This window comes from Orycteropus afer, unplaced genomic scaffold (assembly GCF_000298275.1).
Source record: "Orycteropus afer afer isolate SDZICR_OR568_19922 unplaced genomic scaffold, OryAfe1.0 scaffold00174, whole genome shotgun sequence".
Taxonomy (NCBI): domain Eukaryota; kingdom Metazoa; phylum Chordata; class Mammalia; order Tubulidentata; family Orycteropodidae; genus Orycteropus; species Orycteropus afer.
The window spans coordinates 7,055,882-7,079,786 of NW_006921761.1; the positions used below are offsets into that span (position 1 = coordinate 7,055,882).

The 23,905-nt window shown below is 51.7% G+C and overlaps 1 protein-coding gene across 1 annotated transcript in view; it reads left to right on the plus strand.

Annotated features, from left to right (window-relative positions):
* Positions 1-23,905, plus strand: part of CACNA1B (calcium voltage-gated channel subunit alpha1 B) — a 278,427-nt gene that overhangs the window by 239,923 nt on the left and 14,599 nt on the right. The window contains exons 34-40 of the mRNA XM_007947083.1: positions 5,363-5,479; positions 5,687-5,752; positions 7,249-7,340; positions 10,857-11,001; positions 14,059-14,186; positions 20,316-20,412; positions 22,771-22,879. Of these exons, the coding sequence (XP_007945274.1) occupies positions 5,363-5,479; positions 5,687-5,752; positions 7,249-7,340; positions 10,857-11,001; positions 14,059-14,186; positions 20,316-20,412; positions 22,771-22,879 (754 nt within the window). The remainder of the gene's footprint in view (positions 1-5,362; positions 5,480-5,686; positions 5,753-7,248; positions 7,341-10,856; positions 11,002-14,058; positions 14,187-20,315; positions 20,413-22,770; positions 22,880-23,905) is intronic.

Consider the following 23,905-nt stretch of genomic DNA (forward strand, 5'->3'; position numbering starts at 1 on the left):
TGCTCTCCAGCCTGCGCACGGTGGCATGTCCCAGGCACTGCCCCTTCCTGTGCGTCTGTCTCTCCAGGAGTGTAAGGCACTGATGTGGTTTCAGAGAGGAGCAGGCAGGCTGAGTTTCTGATTCCCCCAGGCCTCTTCCTTGGGAGCAGGAATCTTTACCTCCCAGGTGAGCAATGCAAACATTGAACTCCCAATGGGGCTTTCCCCACTGCCAGAGGCCTGAAGCAGGGTGCAGTGTGGTGGGTACAGAAAGCCTTGATGCCAGCTGCCTTCTGGGGACCCTTCCTCCCAAAGAGGCCCTCACAAAAGGCAGCGCCGCCTGTAGTGGCTGGGACAGCCTAGCATCTTCTCCTCGGCTGCTGGACATCCAGGGCCAAGGCTGCCTGTAGTCGTTTCAGGTCCTATTTCAAGCCCCTTGAGGGAATCCCCAGCCCTTGATGCCCACGTCCTGAAGGAAGCTTAGCTCTGCTGTACCACCGCAGCTCCGAGCTCGGGCACCACCGCCTGGGGGAGAAAAGATGAAAGAGAAGCCATCATGTGGATGCGTGATTTTCCCATTCAGAGTCACCTCATGTCACTTTGTGAATGCACTTTTTTTTTTTTTCCTGAGGCAAAAATGTGAGTGTCAGTTTCCATCCCCAACCTAAAAGTCAAAATAGTTTGCTAGTCTTAGCAAGATGCCAGGGGAAGGGGGCCAAGCAAGCTGGAAACTGGCATTGACTTCTTTGCCTGGAAATAAAAGACCAGCGTCTGTGCGTCATCTCGGGATTTGCATTACAAGCAGAAATGCAAATGCTGCTTTGTCACATGAGCTACCGCGGCAGAAATACAGGCTGATTTGATGCATTTTAAGGGCGGTATGCAAGTTTACAAAAATCCTGAACTTTTCCACTGAAGTGTTCAGAGTTTGAGTTTTTGCTTGTCTCAATGACTCATTTTCTCTTTTGTTTTCTGTTTTTGTTCTTGATTTACCTTCACCTACCTGCCGACTCACGCCATCCAACCAATATACAATGCGAAAACCCATGTCTTCGTCTGTATGTTGTGCACCTGCTGCTCAAACCACCCCAATCTGTAACTAACATGCAAACATCCATCCATGAAAACATCACTATAGGAAACGGTTGGTTCCAGGACTTTCCAGGGTCCCTAAAGTCCCCCGCCGTGCTTGTTGTGCTTTGCCCCTCCCTCTCCCGTTCCTGAGCCTCTCCAGGGCATGGCTGCGTCCCACGGCACCCTCTCACCTCTGGCCACTTCTGCGCGCTCCCAGTACCTGGGACTTTGGATCCCAGAAACTGACCAGCGAGGGAAGATGGGGATGTCTAGAGTGGGCAGGGCAAGCTTGAGGGCAGTTTTTCACACTGGGACTGGCTCAGAAAAGGGAGGTCTGGGCAAGACACAGACTTGATCCTGACCAGAGTCCATGGTTCCTGCTGCACGGTGCTCTCTTTGGCTCTGTCCCCCAGGAGGACAGCTCTTTGCTTAGGGATCAGGCCTGGCATGGCACTGGGAGGGCTGGTGGCCACAGCAGAAAGTATGGGACAGAGATTCTGACCAGGGTCACAGAGGAGCCCATGTTCATGATCTAGAAGGGGTCAGGCCTAGCAGAAGGCAGTGAGCTCTTAGGAGCCATCACTCCCTCATCATCCATGCACAGGTACACAGTCTCCATTGGCACCTGCTTGCAGGCATGGAGGTATAATGAGGCTCCCTTCCAGGTCTCACAGAAGAGCAAAGATGCTTGCTAGCAGACCAGCTATGACTGTGGAAATCCATAGAAAGCAGCAGCAAAGATCAGAGAGTCAAATTACAGGAAATGGATGTTTTGGGACCCAGGGTCTTAACACTGGAGTGGAAGAGTTGGAATTTTGAGAGAAAGCCATTTGACACCACAGACATGTCCAAACGATGTCTTCTGTGTGGCTCCCGACTTTCCTCAGTCAGGTTTCTGCTCAGATGCTGTTGATCAGAATCCCTTCCCCAACTGCCTCCATCCTCGTCCACCCTGCTGTCCCTCCTATCTCCTTTCCTCTTTCTACATAGCATATCTTACCACCTCACATATATGTGGGCCTCAGAAGGAAGATTGGGCAATCTACTTCCGTAGTGATACTGCCTCAGAAACCCAAGGAGGGGTCGCTATGGGTCAGGTCTGACTTGACAGCACATAACAACAACAACAGTGTGTCTATGTGTGTCTATGAGTGTATGTGTGTACATGTATGTGTGTATATGTACCTGTATATGTGTGTGCATGCATGTGTGTATAGATATCTATATATGTTTCTTTATGTGTCTGTGAATATATATAGATGAATATGTGTGTATGTTCATGTGTATATGTGTGCACATATGTGCACATATGTGCATGTGTGTATATGCACATGTGTATATGTTGTGTGTATGCATCGTATGTGTTTATGAGTACAAATGAATGTATATGTGTGTGCATGTATGTATATGTATGTGTGCATGGATATGCATGTCTATATGAATGTGTATATGTATCTATGTGTATGTATATGTGCATGCATACACATGTGCACATGTATGCGTGTCTGTATGTGTATTATGTGCATACATATGTATGTACTATGTATAGATTTGCATGCATGTATATGCATGTATTGGAAATGTATCTGTGTATCTATCCATGTATGTGAATCTGTATATATATGTGCATATGTGTATGCATGTATATGTGTGTATGTCTGTTCACATACATATATGTCTTATGCAGACATGCATGCATATCTACATGTGTGTGCATGTATATGTTTATATATGTGGTCATATGTATGTGTGTATATATGTGCATATGTATGTGTGTATATATGTGCATGCATGTATATATATGCATTGTGTGGATGAGCATGCATACATGTATATATATACATATGTGTATGCATATTTTTATAAGTTCTTCATTTATATGTTCCTTTGTGCATATGTATGTGTTCATAAATGCACACATATGTGTGCATGCATATATATATATGTTCATGTGTATATATATGTATATGTGTGTATATATATAGTGTGTATGTGGATATGCATGTATATGCATGCATGTATATGTCCATGTGTGCATGCATATATTTGTATATGTGCCCTGTATGTGTGTTCATGTGTGTATATGTATGTGTGTATATGTATATATGTGTTCATCTGTGTGCATATGTATCTGTATATATGTATGTGTGTGTTCATATGTGTGTGTGTGTGTGTATATACACACACACACACATAGTTGTTGCTATGTGCCGTTGAGTCATCTCTGACTCATAGTGAACCCTCCTTGGGTTTCCGAGGCAGTATCACTACAGAAATAGATTGCCCAACCTTCCTTCCGAGGAGTAGCTGGTGGGTTTGAACCGCCAACTTTATGGTTATCAGTCAAGTGCCTTAGGCACCACACCACCAGAGCTCCTCTCTCTCTCTCTCTGTCTCTGTCTCTCTCTATAATATGTATATGTATATGTGTGTGTGCATGTGTACCCTAACTCAAATCCCTTTTCTTGGTTCCCTCACCATCAGAAATGAATATTCCTTATGTCTCTACTGGGTAGATGAGGAAGCTGAGGCTCAAAGGAGCAAGGGGACCAGTGTCCCTCAAGGTGAATCACTACCTGATTGTGTGGTGGATGATGCCTTTAAGGGCACTCTAGACCCTTCCAGACTCAGTCAGGTGGCCACCAGGAAAGACCTAACCTTGAAATTAATGCAGCTTCTGCTAGCTGGTGCAGCAGAAACCATGGGTACTCTGGAAGATGAGGCCAGGCCGTGTCCTGTTTCAGAGTGGCAGAGACCAGAGGTGATGGTGCACAACACAGCCACGGTCTGCCACATGCTTGCTGCCCTGCTGTTGTGCACAGCCCTGGGCTCAGCGCTTTGTGCCAGGCTGGGGGCTTGCAGTCTTCATGGCTCTCATGGGCTCCTCCCCTGAGAACTCACCTTGTCCATGGCAGCTGCCCAATGCCTATGGCTTGTCCATGGGGTGGAGGTTGACTGTGCTCACTGGCCCAGCCTCTGGATCCTCCAGAGCCAGTGTTTCAAAGCAGAGGTCCCTCTGGAGTTTGGTCACTGGGCTCCCCACCCTGTCCAGGGATTTCCTGGCTATGTAGATAGCTGTCCCATCCCTACCTTATGCTCAGCAGGCAAGTGCAGGCATCCAGCAGCATTCCTGACCTGCCCACCCACAGGAATCTTCCCCAGCACACGCAGACTTGGACTGGCAGGCTCACTCTGCACCCTTGAGCACACGCTGAGGCCCTCTGTGCCCTCTTCCTGTCCAGACACATTCAGCCTGCCCTGGACTGAGACTCCTAAGGCATTGCTACAGCCCAGCCCCTTCCTGTACCCCATGGTCCCCATGTCCCTGCTGCAACAGATCCTGCAGACACAGAGCCCAGGCTTTCCAGTCGCCCCTTATGAACCAAAGAAACCTGCCTCTGAGAACGGAGCATCTCAGGGAAGTGCAGATAAGGCCACAGATGGGTGCCTGTCCCTGGGAGTGGGCTCCCTGCTCCTCCATGCCTGGCCTGACACCAGGGCGGCCTGACAGCCTGTGTGAGAGTCTGTGAGCCCGTGTGCATGAGCGCCCCTCGCTGCCCCCATCCACATCTGTGTGCTCTTTTCTCTCTGGTGGAGGACTGAATCTGGTGACACAGTACGTCTCAGCCGGAGCTGCAGCAAATGGCAGAAAACTGCTCTCAGCCCTGCTGCTCTGGTCTCTGAGCAGGCAGAGCCAGGTGCCAAAGCCCCCACTCAGTGCCAAGGTCTTCCCTGCATGGGATGTGCCTGGAATTACAGGTGCTCTGGGGCCAAGGTAGAAGCCTCTCTGCCAGGTTGCTTTGGCTATCCAGGGGTTTGTTGTTGGGCTTGTTGCTGAGCCCTTGGGGAGGGACGGTGCTATAGCCTCGGCAGCCCTGGGTCACAGAGGAGCACTTCCATGCATTTGGAGAAGTCAGAAGGTACCTGGAGCAGCCCAGGGGCATCTGCCCAGTCCCAGGCCTCAGGAAGGGAAGGTGTAGCTGCCAGGCCTACAGGTGCCTTCATGGGTGCCTAGCACCTGGGCACAGCTTAGCTGCTGATTCAAGGCCAAGCTGCAGGTGGCCTCCCGGCCCCACCTGGCAGTGGGGAGCTGTCCTGGAGGGTTTTCCTCTCTGCTGTCTCACGGCTTTTGACTTGCTGTGACAGGCTGTCCTCTGGAGGGTGTCACCCTGCTGCTTAGACTGGGAAGTGGTGATTTTTTATGTTAACCATCTCTCTTCAGGGTTGCAGGGCCTCAGGGAGGGCTGGTGCGGTGGGGCTGCATGCAGCTGGATTCTGAGGGTCAGAGGGCATGCTCTTCTCCCCACAGAACAACTTCATCAACCTCAGCTTCCTCCGCCTTTTCCGCGCTGCCCGCCTCATCAAGCTGCTCCGCCAGGGCTACACCATCCGCATTCTGCTGTGGACCTTTGTCCAGTCCTTCAAGGTGACCTGGCCCTACCCTGTCCTCTGCAAGGCCGGCTGGGTGGTGGCTGCATGGGGGAGCGGGCGCAGATGGGTCTTAGGAACCTAGTGTAGACATGAAGAGCAGTGGCATCATGTGAGGGGCGTGGTGTTCTGTGTGGGGGGAGCTGGGCCAGCCTTGGGGTGAGGCCCAGGCAGCAGCTGCTGACCACCTCGTCTGTGCCCACAGGCCCTGCCCTATGTGTGTCTGCTCATCGCCATGCTGTTCTTCATCTATGCCATCATCGGCATGCAGGTGGGTGCTGCTGGCACGGGGCGAGGGCCATGGCTATAGCAAACTGGCCTTTAGTGAACACTGATGGCGAGTGAGCTTGTCAAGTGTGGTGCCATCTGACTTAGTGCTGAGAAAGGCTGTCCTGGGGATGAGGACAGCAAGGCCTTGTTCAAGGCCTTGCTCTGCTCAGGCCGTGCTGCGGGTGCAGTCCCGTCTCTGAAGCATGAGCACCTCCACCTTGGTTGAGGGGAATTGTCTTTAGGGTGAATTTGACACTGGGTCACCTGGCCTAGTGCCAGTATCCCAGCATTGCTGGACTCTGTTCCACGGGGTCACGCGGATTGCAGCAGGAGGCAAACTGGAGGCAAATTCTCCACCGCCGGCTTTGGAGGGCAGGCCGAGAGCAATGTCCCAGTTATGAACCTTGGAGGAATCTGCAGACAGCTTCACCCTCAGCTTCCTCCGCCCTGTCCGCGCTGCCCGCCTCATCACGCTGCTCTGCCAGGGCAGCTGGACGGACCCTTAACGTTTGCTGGACCCAAATGTTAACTTAGAGGAGGATGGGGCAGTTCCTTAAAGGGCAGGTGAAAACAGAGTTTTAAACTGTTTCAGGGATTGTAAAGTTCTCCTGCTTGGGAATTTGCAGAGATATGATGCTATTTAAAACAAACATTTTTTTCCTGCTTTGTGTGAGTTTGAGCCTTTGTTTTCTGGTGGGGTTGTGAGCATCCATAAGCTTCAACCAGATGCCAGATTTTAAGGCCAAGTCTTGTTAGTGTTCTTTCCTCTAAAAAAAAATTAAGATGAATTAAAAAAGCCCATTGTGAGCTTGGAACCATGGTCACTGAGGACATCAAGCTCAACTGGCATAACATACAAAAACATTGTTCCACATCCTACTTTGCTGAGTAGCGACTAGGATCTTAAAAGCTTACAAGCAGCCATCTAGATGCAACAATGGGTCTCTCCTCATCCAGCACGATGAAGAATGAAGAAAACCAAAGACACATAGAAACAATTAGTCCAAGTGACTGGTACACCATGTGATCCACAGCCTATACGACTATGAGACCAGAAGAACTAGATGGTTCCTGGCTACTCAGAGGGAGATCTATGGAGGAGATCCTGGATAGAGAGGGAGAACAATGTGGAACAAAACTCAAAATCATTAAAAAAAAAGGACCAGATTTGCTGGTCTGATAGAGCCTGGTGAAACCCCTGAGACTATGGCCCCTAGCTGCCCTTCAGGTCTGGAATTAAACCCACTCCTCCTGTGGCTTCCATCCAAACGAAAGATAGGCATATGAGGTGAACATTTACATTGGGTAGATACATTCCTTGGAGAGATCAGTCATGGGAGAAAGAAGGGCTGTGTATGCACAGGGAGATAGCCCGGGGGCAGGAGCGCATGGAGGGATGGACACAGGGAAGAGTCTACATGGGCATCTCTCCAGCCTGGCCCATGGCCTTGGCACCTGAAGACCGGCAGCGCCAGCATGCTCTGCTTTCTGTTCCAGGTTTTTGGAAACATCGCGCTGGATGATGACACAAGCATTAATCGGCACAATAACTTCCGGACCTTTCTACAAGCGTTGATGCTGCTGTTCAGGTGAGTTGTCCAGGATGCCTCCCAGCTGATGCCACTCTGCTCAGGGGCTCCTTCCCGAGCTCAGGATGGAGGAGGGGGTGCCAACATGGAGATTACATCCTCCACCTCCAGTGGGTCTGTCCCCTCCTTTCCCTTCTCTACTTGTTCTCCCCAAAGGGCTCCTTGGTTCCTTCCTGGCTTCAGACAGATGGAAGGGCAACCCTAAGGGAGGGGATCTGGGAGTCCTGATCAGGTGACCCTCTGTTGCCTTCACCCCTGGTCCCTGGTGGCAGTAAAGAGGATAAGCAATGCCCCTCTGGGTGGCTGGCCGTGAGCTGTCCATATGCTTGCTGTGTTGTTACAGGTGTCAGTGTGGGCAAGGTGCAGGGGGAGTCTCTGACAGTTTGTGGTTCTTCAGTGGTCCAAGGGACCCAGGTACAAGGACTGCTGGTCTGAATTTCCTGTCTGCCTCACTCTGTCACTGAGGGAAGCAGCAGTTCAGAACCTTGAGGGGCACAGGGGTAGTTCTGGGCTCAGAGACCCTTGACACAAGCTTTGGGCCTTCAGAAACTTTTGGCTTGAGAGAGGAGTTGGGAATAGAGGGGAATAGAGAGCATGTTTCCCTGCCTCCTGAGTCTCCCTCATTTAGCCAAGTCAGCTACCCATAAAGAGTCCCTAGATAGCACAACTCCACTACTAAGTGACAGGTTAGTGGTTCAGACCCACCCAGAACTGCTTCTGAAGATGAGCCTAGAAATCTGCTTCTGAAAGGTCACAGCCTTGAAAACCTGATGGAGGGCAGTTCTACTCTGCACACACAGTGTTGTCATGGGTTGGAATTGATGCCATAGCAACTAGTTGGCTTTGTTTTGGTACCATCCATGACCCCAGGAGGGAAGAGAAGAGTTCTCTGTAAGGATTTGTGGTGGGAGAATGCTGACATCAGACCCTGCCTGGGGCCCTTCCAAGGTGTCACCACTTCTGTTTCCTTGTATAAATGCATTGCACTACCTCAAGGTCAGCCTAGGAACACTGGCATACTTGCCCTGCCACGGTCATCTTCCAGGGCTCCTGGTGGTTCTGTGAGGAAGTCTGAGCTCAGAGCCAGATCTACTTTGCTAAGTTGCCATGAGAATCTTCTCATTCTGTTTCTTTACTTTTTAAGCTTATTCTTCCCCAAAGCAGCCTTGCTTCTCTTGGTTTCAGCTGCTAATTGGTTTTATTTCTTCATTTATTAACATCCTACTTCATGCCACAAAAGATTTGAGGAAGACCTATGAAGTCAATATCAGTTTTAGGCCTTTGGTCCCAAAGATTTTTCTTGCCCTAATCTATGTCTCCCATATTAGCCTGGTCACTCAGGCCTGGCTAACCAGCAAATGACTACCCAGCAGGAAGCCACACATGGGCTGCACAAAGGAGGACTGCTTTCCATGTCCAGTGATTCACTTTCAACCTGCTTGTGTCTTTGGATCTTAGTTCTTTGTTCATGTTTTCCTTTAGCTCATTTACCATACTTAATACAGTTGTTTTAAAGTCTTTGTCTAGTAAGTCCAATGTCTGAGATTCCTCAGGGATGGTTTCTGACTGTTTGCTGTGTTCTTTAGAATGGGCTATCTTTTCCTGTTTCTGTGTATGTCTTATGATTTTTGTTGTTGTTGAAAACAGGACATTTGAGTATTATAATATGGTAACTCTGGAAATTATATTCTCCGCATTTCCCAGGATTTGCCATTTTGTTTTGTTTTTAAATTGTCGAAGCCTATAGTAGTCTGTTTATTTAGTGACTTGTTCTTTTTTTTTTTTTTCACTTTTTTGCCGAGACTGTGTTCTATATTATGTGTGATCACTGAAGTCTCTGTTCCTTTAGCTTGTGTTCAGCTTGTGTTTCAACAGAGATTTTCTTGAAATCCAGGAGCTAAAAAAAGAAAAGAAAAGAAACTTCCCCAAGTCTTTGCAAATTGGCTCTGTCCTAGGACTTTCCTTCTATGTGTAGCCAGGCTTGCACTGCATCCAGTGATCAGTCTAAAGTGAAAGCTTAAGTACTTCTCAGGTCTTTCTTAGCAAGCATCCTAGACATATGCATGGCTTTCTAAATTTATCCAAATGGACAGTTACCTTTGAATGCCCTAATTTGCCAAAGAAACTCTCCTATCTTTTCCTCCCAGACTTCAGGTAGTCTATCATATGTCTCAACTATCATCATTTTCCTTTGGCTGTGGGTTATTTATTATCCTTACAATGTTTTCAAGAAATGTTCACTGATTTTCTAGCTCAAGTGAGTTCCAAATTCAGCAAATTAGCCAGAAATTAGCACCCTGAGTCAGTCTTTCTGGTAGCCCCCGGACAGATTAGAGCAGACAGATACAACAATTTGTGACTAAGGTCTGCTCATTTCATTCCAGAACTCAGGGCCAGGGTCTCACACTTGGAGTACAGTTGTCCTCTTTAAGACTACAGCCAGGCTAGGGAGGAAGTGTGGTAAGGACAAAAGAAAGCACCACAAAGCCTTCCTGCTGTTTTCAAGTAGCTTTTTCTTACATTTGTTTGGTTTCTGTAAATCTTTGACTGTTTTACAGAGCTCTGACAAAGCTGGTTCTGACAGTTTCTACTGGGTTTTCAACGTTTCTGTGTGGGAATAGGAGCTTGAAGTTACCAATTCCATTTTGCTGATGTTGCTCTTCTGGCCTGTGTTTTTTATGGACCACCTTGGCTGCTGTGTAGGGTAGAAGCCAGAAGATCACTTAGGAAACTATTGCCATGGTTCTGGTGAGATATGGTTGTTGCTTGGACCAGGGTGGTGAGAAGTGGTAAGAGTCTGGCTATTTATTGACGGTAGAGCTGACAGAATTTGCTGATGAATAGGGTATGGAGAGAGAAAGAAGATGACACCAAAGTTTCTAGTATGAGCAAGTGGAGAGATAGAGTCACCATATGTTGAAATGAGGAAGACCATGATGGAAGAAGTTTCTTTGGGGAGAACAGTAGTTTATTTGGGGGCATGTTAAATTTGAGGTACTAGATAATAGCATTGTTCACTCTTGTACTGAATTTCCAGTGTGGTGGATTGTTTTTAATAATTAGTGCTTTATCAATTAATGGTCAATTTGGAAATAAAATGTCAGATGATTCTTCTTTTTTAAAAATAATATTTTATTGTGTTTTTGTTGAAGGTTACACAGCACTTTAGGTTCCCATTCAACAATTTCTACACAATTTCTTCAATGACATTGGTCACATTGGTTACATTCTTCACAATGTGTGAACATTCTCATTATTTCCTTGCTTGTTGTTCCAAGAGGGTTCTTTTTAAGAAATGCACATCTTTGAGCCAGGCCTTGACAAGGTCCGGACTCTCCTTGGGGCAGGATCCCAGAAGAGAATACACCTAAGACTGCTCTGGTGCTGAGCTCTTCACTTCCCATCATTTCCTGTCTTGGCTGGCTGGGGCCCTGGGTGGAGCTGGAGACCTGTCCAGCTCAGGCTGGTCATGGCCCTTCCTTTGTGGGCTTTATGCAGCTTTGCCCTTCTTCTCAGGAGCGCCACAGGGGAGGCCTGGCACGAGATCATGCTGTCTTGTCTAAGCAACCGGGCCTGTGATGAGCACGCCAATGCCAGTGAGTGTGGAAGCGACTTTGCCTACTTTTACTTCGTCTCCTTCATCTTCCTTTGTTCCTTTCTGGTAAGTCCTGGTCACTGTGCTCATCCTTCTTGTGTCTGCCTGCCCCAGTCTTTTGCCACCATCTTGGGTCACACATGTCTTCTACTGAACCCTAAGTTTAATCTGTGTCTCGTTACAAGCTGATTCCATGTCGTCGGCCCTATTGTTCCAGAGGCATGGCCTCATGAATTCTAGAAAGCACCACTTGGTTAAGGGTTCTGTTGGGCCTGGCCTTTACTTTCATGGAAAGGGTTTTAGGTGTCCAAGTGGCAATAGCCCCCTAGTTTCCAAATTCTAGAAAGGCTTTCATCATGGAGCTAGGATAGGACAAGCAGCCCTCTCACCAATACCTGGGGAAAGTTCACTGAGAGAGTTGTAGAACTAGGTCAGGGAGATTGACCAGGTCCTAGGAAGCTGGATTTTATTCCAAATCCAGCAGGAAGCCCCAAAAGTCTTTAGGCAGGGAGTGGTGTGATCTGCTCCATGTTTTCAAACCTTGACCTTGATCCCTGTGGATCATCAGAAAAGGGACTGCAAAGAGGGCAAGGGGACAATTGGAATGAGATGGTCTGCAGATGGTAGGAGGGGCTGGGTCACATTTGAAGGTTGAGCTTGTATGAGTGATGGAGTCAATGCAGTGTAAGGGGAAAGAGAACACAGGGCCAGCTCTGGAGATGGAGCAGCTGTGGAGCAGCAGGATGGGTGAGGGAGGGAGGGACTCAGGCACCTACTGCACCTCTGGGATGAAGACATAGTTCAGGTGTCATCAGAGTTTGGCGCATTTATGAGCCTGACAGTATCCTCTAGGTCCATGCTATGCGAGGTATGGCTCAAGGCTGATAGCATCTTTGTCACCTGATTGGTCACCAGCAATGCAGATTCCTGGGCCCCAGACTTACTGTGTCATCTCCTCTGGGAATGGGGCCCAGGAATCTGAGTCAGCAAGCTCAGCAGGTCGTTCTATGTATGAAACACGTGAGATGCTTAGAGAGTAAGGAAAGATGTGGCCCAGGAAGCAGTATAACCTGGGTTAAGAAGGAACAGTTATGAGGTAAGGGGGGAACCAGGAGAGAACAGTGCCCTAAAGGCCAAGGGAGGAAAGTGTCTCCAAGAGCAAAAACCCAGGCAATAGTTGGGAGATCATGTACAATGACGACTGAGAACTGTTCCTGTGATGTGGAAATATGCATGCCACTGTGGCAAGAGCAGTTTTCTTGGCAGGGTGGAAGCAGAAGCCATATTAGAGTGGGTTCAAGAGACAACAAAAGTGTAGAAAACAATGAGAGGAGACAACTCTGGAACATGGGTGATGCTAGGGAACAGTTCAGATCATGAGTGTGCTTTCCTCTACTTAGCAGTGTTAGAGAAGTGAATTGTCTAGATTTGGGATTTTCCTAACAGGTAGAAGGAGGGAAAGAAAGTCAGAAGGTATTAGGATGTATGCAAGAGTTTGAAAATAGCACTGGATATGGGATCAAAGAAGACTCAGGAGGGAGGTGAGGACCCAAGGGAGGTGACGGACAGGAAAGAGTGGCAGGGTCAGTGGATTTAAGGTCCTGTGTAGAAAAGAGTTTCTGGAATGCAGGTGTTACTGGAAGTGAGCTGGGAGGATAGGAGACGAGGTCAGAGAGGGGAATATTTGCAGCTGAGGTTTTAGAAGTGGTGTCATGATTGGTGGTGACCAGTTCAGCCTGTAGTCATCGGAACGAGTGGAGATGGTTGCAGGTGAGGAGTCCAGGATCTGAGGTGGGGCACTGTTGCCCCGTCCCTGTATGTAGTAAAAGCAACGAGGACAAAGCGAGTGCAAATGGAGACAGGAAGAATGAGCCCAGTGCAAAACTTCTCACCAAATGGGGGTTGTAAGATGGCCTGAGCATAAAAGAGCAGGTGACTTTTCTTAGAGGAAGGAGAGGACACCCACACTTCAGCTAAAACATGAAGGTGCAGAGGATACTCAGGGAAGACGAAGACAGAATTTCTGCTGGGGGTGGACTTTGAGCTCTGGAGGGCAGAGTAGACGGTTGGTTGTGGAGAAGGTGTGCCCAGACACAGGTGACCTGGCATGTGAGGTGGATAGAGAACTACAGAAACACCATGGGTTGTGCTTCCTCAGCTGTCAGAACCCAAGGAGAGGTTTCTGATCTCTCAGAAGACTCCCTAGACAGTGGGAAGGGCAAGTCCTAGAGGACCACTGCCCTGGTGGGCACTAGGGCTGGCCTTCTGCTAGCCCAAGGCACCTGGTGCTCAGGAGCCACAGATGCAAGCAAGGTCAAGCCCACCAGCAGCCTCACCATGTGTTGGCTGCAGAGGTTCCCATGGAAGCCAAATGGGTGATGTCCCACCCCATGGCCAGCACTGCCTGGCCATGCCAAGACAAGTTGAGGGAGACCTTGGCTTAGCCTTCCCTCTTCCCCTTCATCCTCTGTGTCTTGTCCCCTCAGACTCCCCTCTCTGCTTTGCTCTGGGGCTGGCCCCCTAACTGAAGCCCCGGAGGCTGTGACTGGACATGGGGCATGATAGGACAGCAGAGGGTATTGCTGGCCATATCTAGGCAGGTCCCTTGCAGAGCCCCAGTCACAGCACACATGCCAGTCCTTGTAGCCACCCAACAAGATGGGTATCATCCCCACAGGGAGGCTTAGAACTTAAGCTGCCAGCCTCTAGAGCCCAAGTTCTTAGCCCCAATGCCACTGCCTTCCTTGAAGGGTGGCCTGAATGGGGAAGAAATAGTGACCTCAGAGTTTGGGGATGCTTAACCATAATGGCAAGGTGTATTGCAGGCAGCGACTTTGGAACCTGAATCAGGACAGGGCAGTCCAAGCAGAGAGAGAGCTTTCAGAGGAAGATCCAGTAGTGCTGAGTATTAGGGTGAAGGTTAGCGTGTGGAGTCTAGAACCTGGGACAGGGCTGGGGGTGTTGTTGCTATAGAGCCATGCTGGACATCCAGGCACAGGCCTGTGGGAGACAGGCACCCCTTTGGAACAGGTGCTCTGCTGCCTGACACCCTCACTGACTTTACGGGAAGGGAGGAATAGGCTGGGCTCTCTCTAGTCACCTCTTCTGCTTCCTGCCCTGCAGATGTTGAACCTCTTTGTGGCAGTGATCATGGACAATTTTGAGTACCTTACGCGGGACTCTTCCATCCTAGGGCCCCACCACCTGGACGAGTTCATCCGGGTCTGGGCTGAGTACGACCCGGCTGCCTGGTGAGTTGCCCCGTGCTCCGTGAAGCCTGGTCCTCAGGCTGGCCCATGCCATGGGTCTCAGGAGAGGACCAGAGGGGGCTCTTGGCCTGTGTAAGATGGGCTGGTGTCCCTTCTCCCAGGGGCAACTTTCCCGCAACTCCCAGGTCTGAGAAATGGTCCTTTGAGATGCTCAGCCTGGCTCTCAGAAGTCATAGGGGTTGTGGAGCACAGTACGGTCTGCGAGCCTGAGCTCTTCTCATAGGCCCCATCACTTCAGGGACTGTGGGGCATGGTATGAGGGCATGGAGAGATGGCAGGAGACCCTCCTCATGCCCCCATCCTCAGGAAGCTCAGGAGTTTCAGAGGCAAATGCAGTTTAGGCTGGAGGTACTGGTAGCCCTTCTCTCCAGTCCTCCTTGGGAACAAGAGCCAGCATGTCCCCAGCATGAGCATGGGCTGCATACATGGGCACTCAGCAAAAGGGCCTTTTAGCCAGACGAGTGGTCAGGAACTCTAACACACTTACACACCGGCATGGTGCAAGCACAGAATCCTCGTGAGAAGAGGGCTCGTGGTCAAAGGTGGAGTTGTTTGGACCCTGGTTGTTCCATGGGAAGATCTGGCACACCGCTGAAGATGTTCACCCAGCGGGGCTGAGGTTGCACTCAGCTGGAGAAGCAAGCTGCATGGCCCCATCTTCTGCTCGTCTGTTCCCTTGCTCATCACCTGTCACTTGTCACTCATTTACTCATTCATCACTTGTTGACTCATCACTCACCACTCATTCATCCATCTACCCACTCACTCATTCTCTTTCCTTTGTTCACTTATTCACTCATTCATCTACCCACTTCTTTACTTATGCATCCATTTGTTCACTCACTCACCGATCCAATCATCCATTTACTCATCTATTCAATCACTCACTCGTTCGGTGCTGCATCCACTCGTTCACGTATTCACCTGTTCACTAGTTCTTTCACTCACCCACTCAAGCAGTTTTTACTGAGGATGTGCTCTGGAAGAGGCAGGGCAGGGAGTGGAGGTGGCCTAGACGCTGCTGCTAGGTGAGATCACAGAGCCTTGCTCAGTGTCACCCAAAGCAAGAGCTCACAGTGTGCAAGTGAACAAGTGTGCATGAACGTAGGCTGGGTGCCTATCTCTCCATCCTCCACAGCAGTGGGCAGAGCACAGAGCCAGGTGTGGGTGTTGGTCCAGCTCTGGCCACCCATTCAACCCTTGTGTGGCTCTGTGTCCAATCACCTCTTGCTGGGGAAGAGGCCTAGAGGAGTCAGGCAGCCTCTCCTTGTGATGAGGACACCGGCTTCCCAGAGTTCAATGCCTCTGCCTCTCTTTTCCTCTAAATTGAAGCTCTGCATGGGAGTGCCCAGGGCTTCCTGACCCCCAAGAGCCAATAGGCCTGGGAACTTGTATGGACCGTGGGGAGAGCAAGGTCTCCCTCACCACCCGCCAGCAGCCTCTCTGGAGCCCTCCTACCTATGACAGTAAGGACCTGGAGGCTGCTAAGTGGGGCTCTTCCCAGGCTGGATTAGTCCCAAACCACTGGCAACACTGGGGCCAGGATTCAGGCCTCTCCTATCCAGGCCCTTCAGGCCCACAGTGTCTGTGTGTGTTTTCCATGTTAGTGGAAAGTTTGCCACATTACATGGTTGCAGAGCAAGCATTGCAGCTACATGTGCTTCATGGCCACACGTCTGCTTCCCTGGGCTTCGGAGGGTCTGATCACATTCCTGACGGGTCCCAGCAATGTCCAGTGCTTGTACTGGAGCCCAGGACTGGGGTGTCCACCAAGGCTCTCTGGTCAGTTCAGAGGGGCAGACTGACCACTCCCAGGCCCGGGCCTTGTCAGGCAAGTGCAGGAGAGACCCAGCTGAGGCAAGGTTGGGAGTGTCCCAGAGACTTATCCTAATGAGCTCTGGTTATCACTGCTTCTTCTGGGCAGGGTTTCCCCAAGGAGATGCCGCTGCAGAAAACAGGGCACTTTGTAGAGTGTCACTTGGACTAAGGCCAAGACAGGGCAATGAAGGCCTGTGGGTGGAGACGCCAACCCCAAACCTTTGCAAGCTGTTGGCCCAGGACCTCCAGAGTCTCTACAGGAAGAGCAGACTCTGGGTATTTGGGAAGTGGGGGTTGGGAACCATTTCCCAGATTTCAGAGTCTGGAACAGGGCCCTTTGGAAGGTGTATGCCAGTGTGGGTAAACTACAGAAAGTGCTTGTTTGAAGAGCAGATGGCAAAAGATAACCTCGTCAGGTAACTCGGGTAGTGCAGACACCACTTGCTACTAACCGAGAACTCACTGCTCCTCCAGTGGGTGTGTGAGGCAGAGGGGCCAAGCAGAGGCAGCTAAGCAGATGTTCGTCTTGACTTCATGTCCTGGCAGGCCACAGGGCACCTTGGACCTTTCAGGGGCTCCATGATGTGGTCATCATTATTTCCTAGTGACCACTTGGAGAAAATTTGAAATAAGAACAAAACTTGTGAAGTTTTCCAAGCTTGTGTGTGTGTGTGTACAAACCCATGTGTGTGCATGCTCATGAGTGAGCATGCATGCACTTGTGTGTCTGTGTTTGGGTGCATTGTGTGAGTACACACATGCATATGGATTCATGCTCGTGCAGGTATGAGTGCATGTGTGTGTTCATGTGTGCACACTGTGTCCACATGTATGTGTGTGTATGTGGCTGTATGTGTGGGCATCTTTGAATACACACACATTTGTGCATGTGAATGTACATGTGCACATACATGTGGGTACATGTGCATGTTCCCTTGCACATGCACATATGTGCGTGTGAATGTACGTGTGCATATATACATGGGTTTATGTGTGTGTGCCCTTGCATGTGCACACATGTGTATGTGAATATACATGTGCATGTATGTGTGGCTGTGGGTGTGCCCTTGTACACACATGTGTTTGTGAATGTACATGCATGCATATGTGTGGTGCATGTGTGTGTGCCCTTGCATATATGCACAGTGTGTGAATGTACAGGTGCATGTATGTGTGGGTATATGTGCATATGTGCACAGATGTGAGTGTGAATGTACATGTGCACATGTTTGGTTGTATGTACATGCACCCTTGCATATATGCACAGGTATGTGAAGGTACATGTGCATGTATGTGTGGGTGCATGTATGTGCCCTTACATATACGTACGTGTGTGTGAATGTGTGTGCACATGTAACTGTGGATGTATGTATGTGCCCTTGCATACACACGTGTGCATGTGAATGTATGTGTGCATATGTGTGGGTGTGTGTGCATGTGCCCTTGCATATGCATGGACACGTGTGAATGTCTGTGTGCACAGAGATGGCTGTGTGTGTGCCCTTGCATATGCACATGCATGTGATATACATGTGTGCATATGTGTGTGCCCTTGCATATGTGCACATGTGTGTGGGTGTTCATGTGCACGTGTGTGTGTGTGTGTGTGCGCGTGCGTGTGGAGAGGTTACAAAGCACAGAGTTGTTCTCCATTGGCGCCTGTCTCCAGCCCCCTTTCTGTTATTGCCTCTGCACTTTGTGAAAAGAGTTAGAATCGCAGTCACACCTGCTTTGAGCCAGTTCTGCCTACTTTTATGTTCACCCATCCATCAAGCAAACATTTCTGAGCATCTATGTGTGCTGGGGACTGGGGGCCACAGGTCAACAGCACCTGCTCCCACAGCTCAGTTGGGTGGGGCAGGGCATGTCTGGGGGACAGAGGCACAACCAGCTGAACAAGTCAGAAAAACCTTCACAGAGGAGGCAACATCTGAGCAGATTTTAAGGAGCAGAATTGAGTTCCAGAGGACAGGGGAGTAGACAGAAGTTTGAGTAGGAGCACACAAATTGTCTGCCTGGAGAGGAGAAAGCCACTCTAAGAGTCCGGAAAGGGAGGCTGAGACCAGGCTAGAATGGAATTTGAGTTGAACAGTAGTTTTGTCTGCAGTGGGGAGGACAGTGCCTGGACCAGGTGTTCTGTCTGTGGCACCTGAGAGGCTCTGAATTGCGGCAGTGGCAGTAGAGGGATGCACCATGCACCCAGCCCCCTGTGGTGGCCCGTCATGCCCAACAAGGTTCACAAGCACCTTGGTTTGGGTCTTCTCAGCATCTTCTAATCTAGGCATTCAGATCTTCTTGCTCAGAAGTAGATTTTACATGGTTTGGAACTGACTAGACTGAGGGTGGGGATGAGCATAGGAGAGCAAAGCACCAAAGTTAACCCGAGGGTGCAAATGTGGAGATCTGGGACGAAGGTGAGATCTTAGCCAGGCTAGTATTCCAGGGAGACTGGGGTGTCACCAGGCAGATGGACAGGCACCTCTGAGGTTCCTGTGACACTGTGGTGCTTGGGCAGCAGATGTTGAGGGGGGAGGACTGGGGAACAAGTAAGTCCTGGGGGGATACCATGTTCAGAGTGAGGCTCAGGACAAGGCCAGCAGAGGGAGACATGTGTGCTCCATCCTGAGTGTCCCCTGACTTACATCTTGCTCTAGAGGTTGCCTTGGGTGGCCTTGGGTGGCCCCCCAGCAAGAGCTGCCTCTTAGCCCCACCCACCTCCACGACACGCAAGGCCACATCTCCCATCGCAGCCGGGAGGGTGGGTGGGGGGCTCCATCGCGCCTCTGTTACCATAACCTCTGACATTTCCTTTCCAGTTGCCGGATTCATTATAAGGATATGTACAGTTTGTTGCGTTGTATTGCGCCACCCGTTGGCTTAGGGAAGAACTGCCCTCGTAGGTTGGCCTACAAGGTTTGCAACTTCAGAGCCTCCATCCGACATACTCTTCCCTCCCGAAATGCAAACAACACACACTCCCTTGGCGTCTGCCCTGCCTGGTTTGGGAATGAGCGACACCTCACCTCTTTCTCCTCCCGCCCGCCCCTCGCACTCCCACCTCCTGACGCTTTGGTCCCTGTCTGACCTCCCAACCCCTAGCTGGCTGGGGCCAGGCAGCCTTATGAGACAGTGCACAGGAGAGCTTTCTGGGCCGGCCAGGCCGGGCCTGCTGCACCAACCAGGCGGGCTGTCCAAGGGTGGGCCGACGTCTTTCAGGCCGGGGGAGGGCCCAGAGGACGGACTGTGGGCGTGAGCAAGGCAGCAGCCCCCCTACATGAGCCCAGAGGCTTCCCAGTCCCTGGGGAGGAGCAGAGGCCAGAGCAGGATCCAGGGTGGGTCCCTCCTGCCTCTGGACTTCCTGCTTGCAGGGCCCAGAGCTGGACCTGAGGGAGGAGGGCAAGGCTCAAGTGTTCCCTTCTACCCTGTCGCCTGCACCACCAGGATGGACCTTTCCCTGGGGTGGGGTGCAGGCTCCCAGTCCAGTGGCCTCTCTAACTCGGGAAAACGCAGTCACAATCCTCCAGACACCTCCCTAGATCCGGAACCTTCTGGCTCCCAGGCCCCATACTCGGGGCTAGTCCACTTCTGTGCGGGCCCCACAACCCCCTGGCACCATCAGAGGGGTGCAAGGGAGGTCTCCAGACCACGTCCAACCCCTCCCACTGCCGTGCCTGCTCAGGCTCCTGCAGACAGAGCAGGTCCCTCCAGTTCTCTGGTTTCTTTTAGGTTTGCTCACTTCTTTAGCCTCTAGCCTAATTTGGAAGCCAAGCTTGACCATCAAAGAAAGCTGCAGTGTCTTCTGTGGCACTCTGAGCCGCAGCCCACCTGTCACATAACTCTGTCTGCCAGCTCTCCCTGGCATGGTGAAACAGCTGTGCTCTGATTCGGCATAACGTCATTCCTAAAAAAGTAAAATAGAAATTAACAACCCCACGCCGGCCCGTTGCAGCCCTCCCTCATCCCTTCCATGTTCATTAGCTTAGACATCAACCATCCCTACCCGCCGCCCTTGAGGGCTGAGTTGGAGGTGAGACGCTGGGGTCTCTCCTAAACTCCAGGAGGGGGTGGGGGCCGGGGGAGCGGGTGCTGAGGTGGGGTCAAAAGGAGAGCAAAGAAGTCCCTCATTTTACGTATTTTTAAGTTTTGGCATCTAGCCTGGCCCTTTTGATTAACTGGACCTGTTTTCTTGTCTGCCTGCCCCGTCTCTCCCGCCCCCGCCTCTCCCGCCTTGCCCCTGCTGCGTGGCTCCTCCTGTGGACCCCCATGTGCCTTGCCGCTGGGACGGGTCTCCAGCGGGCGCATCAGTTACAATGACATGTTTGAGATGCTGAAGCACATGTCCCCACCGCTGGGCCTGGGGAAGAAGTGCCCCGCCCGCGTTGCCTACAAGGTAGACCTGCCCGCCCCACCCCCACCCCGTGCCGGGGCGCCGCCTTCCCGGACGGGCAGGTGTGTGTGGCTGCCCGCCTGCCCGTCTGCTGCACCGGCTCTCTGCTCCTGCCTGTGTCCTGGTTTGCTCCTCCCCCCTCGCGCCCCTCCCCACTTCCTTCCATGAAGGGATGTGGCACCACAAGGCGTGTCCCCTTGCCTGGCCCCGTCTCCTCCCTGGGCATCTCCCTCTGAGGGCCCAGGGAGACACTGAATCCAGCCCCCACCCACCTTCCCTCCTTTCCCTCCCTCCCTAGAAATGAGGGCATTCTCATCCAGCTTTTTGACAATTTATGCCAACATGAGCCGGTGTTCGTTCTGGGCTCAGTACCACACCCAGCTCCTCTATGCCCTGAGCTTTGGCAGGTGGAAGTGTGACCCCAGTGGGACCCGTGCTCCCTGCTGTGCCTACAGAACCACCCAGCTCCACAGTAGACCTCCCTGAGCCCAGGGAGGCTTGTCTCCAGGGCCTCCCAGGCTCTGAGGAGGGGTAAGAAAGAAGAAGGGCATCTTGCTGTGTGTCTGGGCATCCCCAGCCCCAGGAATGCAGAGTGGGGAGCCTAGGGGGTCCTGGGCCATCTCATGTTCCCAGAGTAGGTCACATGGCCCCAGCCCATACCTGCCCCCACCTACCCTCCTCAGGCATCCCTAAAAATACCCAAGCTTCCCCGAGCCTCCTGCTGTCCATTTCTTCACCTGTCCTCTCAGTTTCTGGGCGTATCTGGTCCCCACTGCCACTTGCTGTGCTTGGACCTGGGCTTCTGCTATGTTACCTGATGACACAGCGCAGCCTTTGTGGGCCAAGTGGCTCCTCCAAGCCCCTGCACAGAGGCCTCTAACATCTGCATGTGTGTATCCTGGCCCTCCCTGTGTGGACGCATGAGTGCAGTGCCTGCCTGCCATGAACCTGCAGCTTTGTCCCAAAGAGGAGAGCTCCGTCCAGGCCTGGCACCAGGGAGGCTGGAGAGTTGGGAGACTTCCCACTGAGCTGGCTACATGTGGGTTCTGGGCAAAAGGAGACCCAAGGAGGCCATGGGGGCACAAGCTGGGGCATGGGAGAGGGCCCCAGGAGATGCCCTGCTGGCAGGTCCAGGTCCAGGGCCAGGGCTGTCTGTGAGCAGAGAGTGGCCGCCCCCCATCCTGGATGGCACTTTCCCCGCTTGGGGATCATTTGCTTGCTTTCAACTCACTCCCTGCCTGGGACTAGGAGTCAGAACACCGGGTTCTGGAAGCTGGGCTTCCTGGTGTGTAGCACATGGGAGGTCCTGGGACCTGAGACTGGACATGCCAGGTGGGGCTTTGCCAGCATTCCAGTGGGACCCAGTTCTAGGCTCATTTGTACTCATGTGCCTGGCACCTCCCCCACCAAGCTGAGGACTCTGGACTTGCACAGGAGCCTGGGGGGGCGGGCAGGACCACATGGCCCTTCTCCAGAGAAGGGGCCGGGACAGCTGCCTAGTCACAGAGAGCAGGGGTCTGGAGAACATAGGCAGACCCATGGCAGACCCTGAGCCCATTCCTTAGGTCCCTCACTGGGCTCCTGCTTACACCTGGGGGGTCCAGACAGACCCTGGGGCCTGACAAGCTCCAGAGCATGCCTGCTTCTCCAGCCAGGCAGCTGCTGGTGGTCCCTTGAAGACACACATGTGCCTCTGGCTGCCCGCCCGGTGGGGAGATGGGGGCAGAGTATATGTGTACACTGGGAAGCTAGGACTGGAGCCCCTGTGCTCCCAAGGCCACTATGCCACTCCCACCAGAAGGAGCAGATGCCTTCAGCCTCTGCTGAGAGAACTGCCTTCAAGGGACATCAAGAGTCCCCTCGGCCCCAACGAGGGCTGGGGGAGCCATAGGGCAGAGCCTTCCTGCTGGGGCTGAGTGAGGCCAGTTTGTCACCCTTGAGGGACACCTTTCTAGGGGATGCAGTTCTAGTGCAACCCCTTCACCACCTGTCTCTGGTTTAGTCACCAAGGTTGCTGGCTGAGGAGGCAGGTGTATGTTTGGGGGCCACCCACTGCCCCTTCTCTCCTACTATGTGTCCCACAGAGCCTTGGCCTCAGTCCTGTAGGCTGGACCCACACCCTTGTCCCAGCAGGGAGAGGTCCTGTCTCTTTCATAGGGACCAGGGCATGGCCCTGGATCTTTACTTTCCTGCAGCCAAGTCTTCAGCACAGATGGTGGTGGGGTCTGCAGCCAAATTTGAATGCTGGCAAAACTCCCCCCAGCCCAGCCCCAGCCTCCAGGGGACCGTGCACCGTGCAGTCCTGTGAAGCAAGGGTGACCCCAGCAGGCCCAGGCCTGACCTGCTTGTGCTCCTTCTCAGCGCTTGGTACGCATGAACATGCCCATCTCCAATGAAGACATGACAGTCCACTTCACATCCACCCTGATGGCCCTCATCCGGACCGCGCTGGACATCAAGCTGGCTCCAGGTGAGCAAGGTGGCTGTGAGGAGGGTCCTGTAACCACCTAACCCTAACCCTATACATCCACACTGCAATCACCTCATTTCAGATAAGGAAGCTGAGGTGCAGTGAAGTTAAGCCACTTGCCCACAGTTTCTCAGAGGTAGTGAGCCCTGACCACAGGGCTGATCAGCCTGGCCCAGCTTCACCGTGGGCTAGCACCCCTCTCCAGGTTGAAAAGGCTGCAGGCCCTCTGCTCCCTCCATGTGAGCCCAGTCCTGCCATCAGGCCCTTTCTGGTCCTCACTGATAGGACCACAGAGTTTATGCCAAGACAAGGAGAGACTGATCCTCCAGCACGCCCTCCCCACCTCCCGTCATCTGATGGCTGTGCCTTCCATTTGCTAGAGAAGGTCAAAGCCATCAGAAGAGGACCCTCACCTCTATATGGACAAGTCTCAGCCAGTCCCTTCCCTATATGCCAGGTCCCGTTCTTATTACCTACTCAAGGACATTATTCTAGCAACTCTCCACTCTCTTTCATGCCCTATTTTTCTCTCTACTGGATCACCCTATCAGTGTATAAACATGCTCCTTTCTTTAAACACCCTTCTCTTCCCACTCCACTGACTTCCCTATTTTTCTTCTTTCCTCCATAGCAACCAACTCCTTGAGAGCTTTGTATTGTCTCTCAACTTGCTCTTTTCCTAATTTCTCTAAAATATACTCCAAGGAGACTTTCTCTCAGCACTTTGCTGAAACTACTCTTGTTAAGATCCCCAGGGATCCACATTGCTAAATCTATAGGTCCATTGTCAGTCCTCACCTGATTGGCAGCCTTCTCTCAGCTGGTCACTCCCTGCTTTCTGAAGCCCTCTGATGTTTCTTTTTTGGTTTCTCTGACCTCCCAGCCGCCAGTGTGCCCATGTGTCCAGTCATCTTCTCTTTGCTATCTGCACTCACTCCCTTGTCACCTCATTGATTCTCACGGCTTCAAGTATCATTTCCAGTTTTATATATTTAGCCTAGATCTCTCCCCTGAATTCCAGACCCA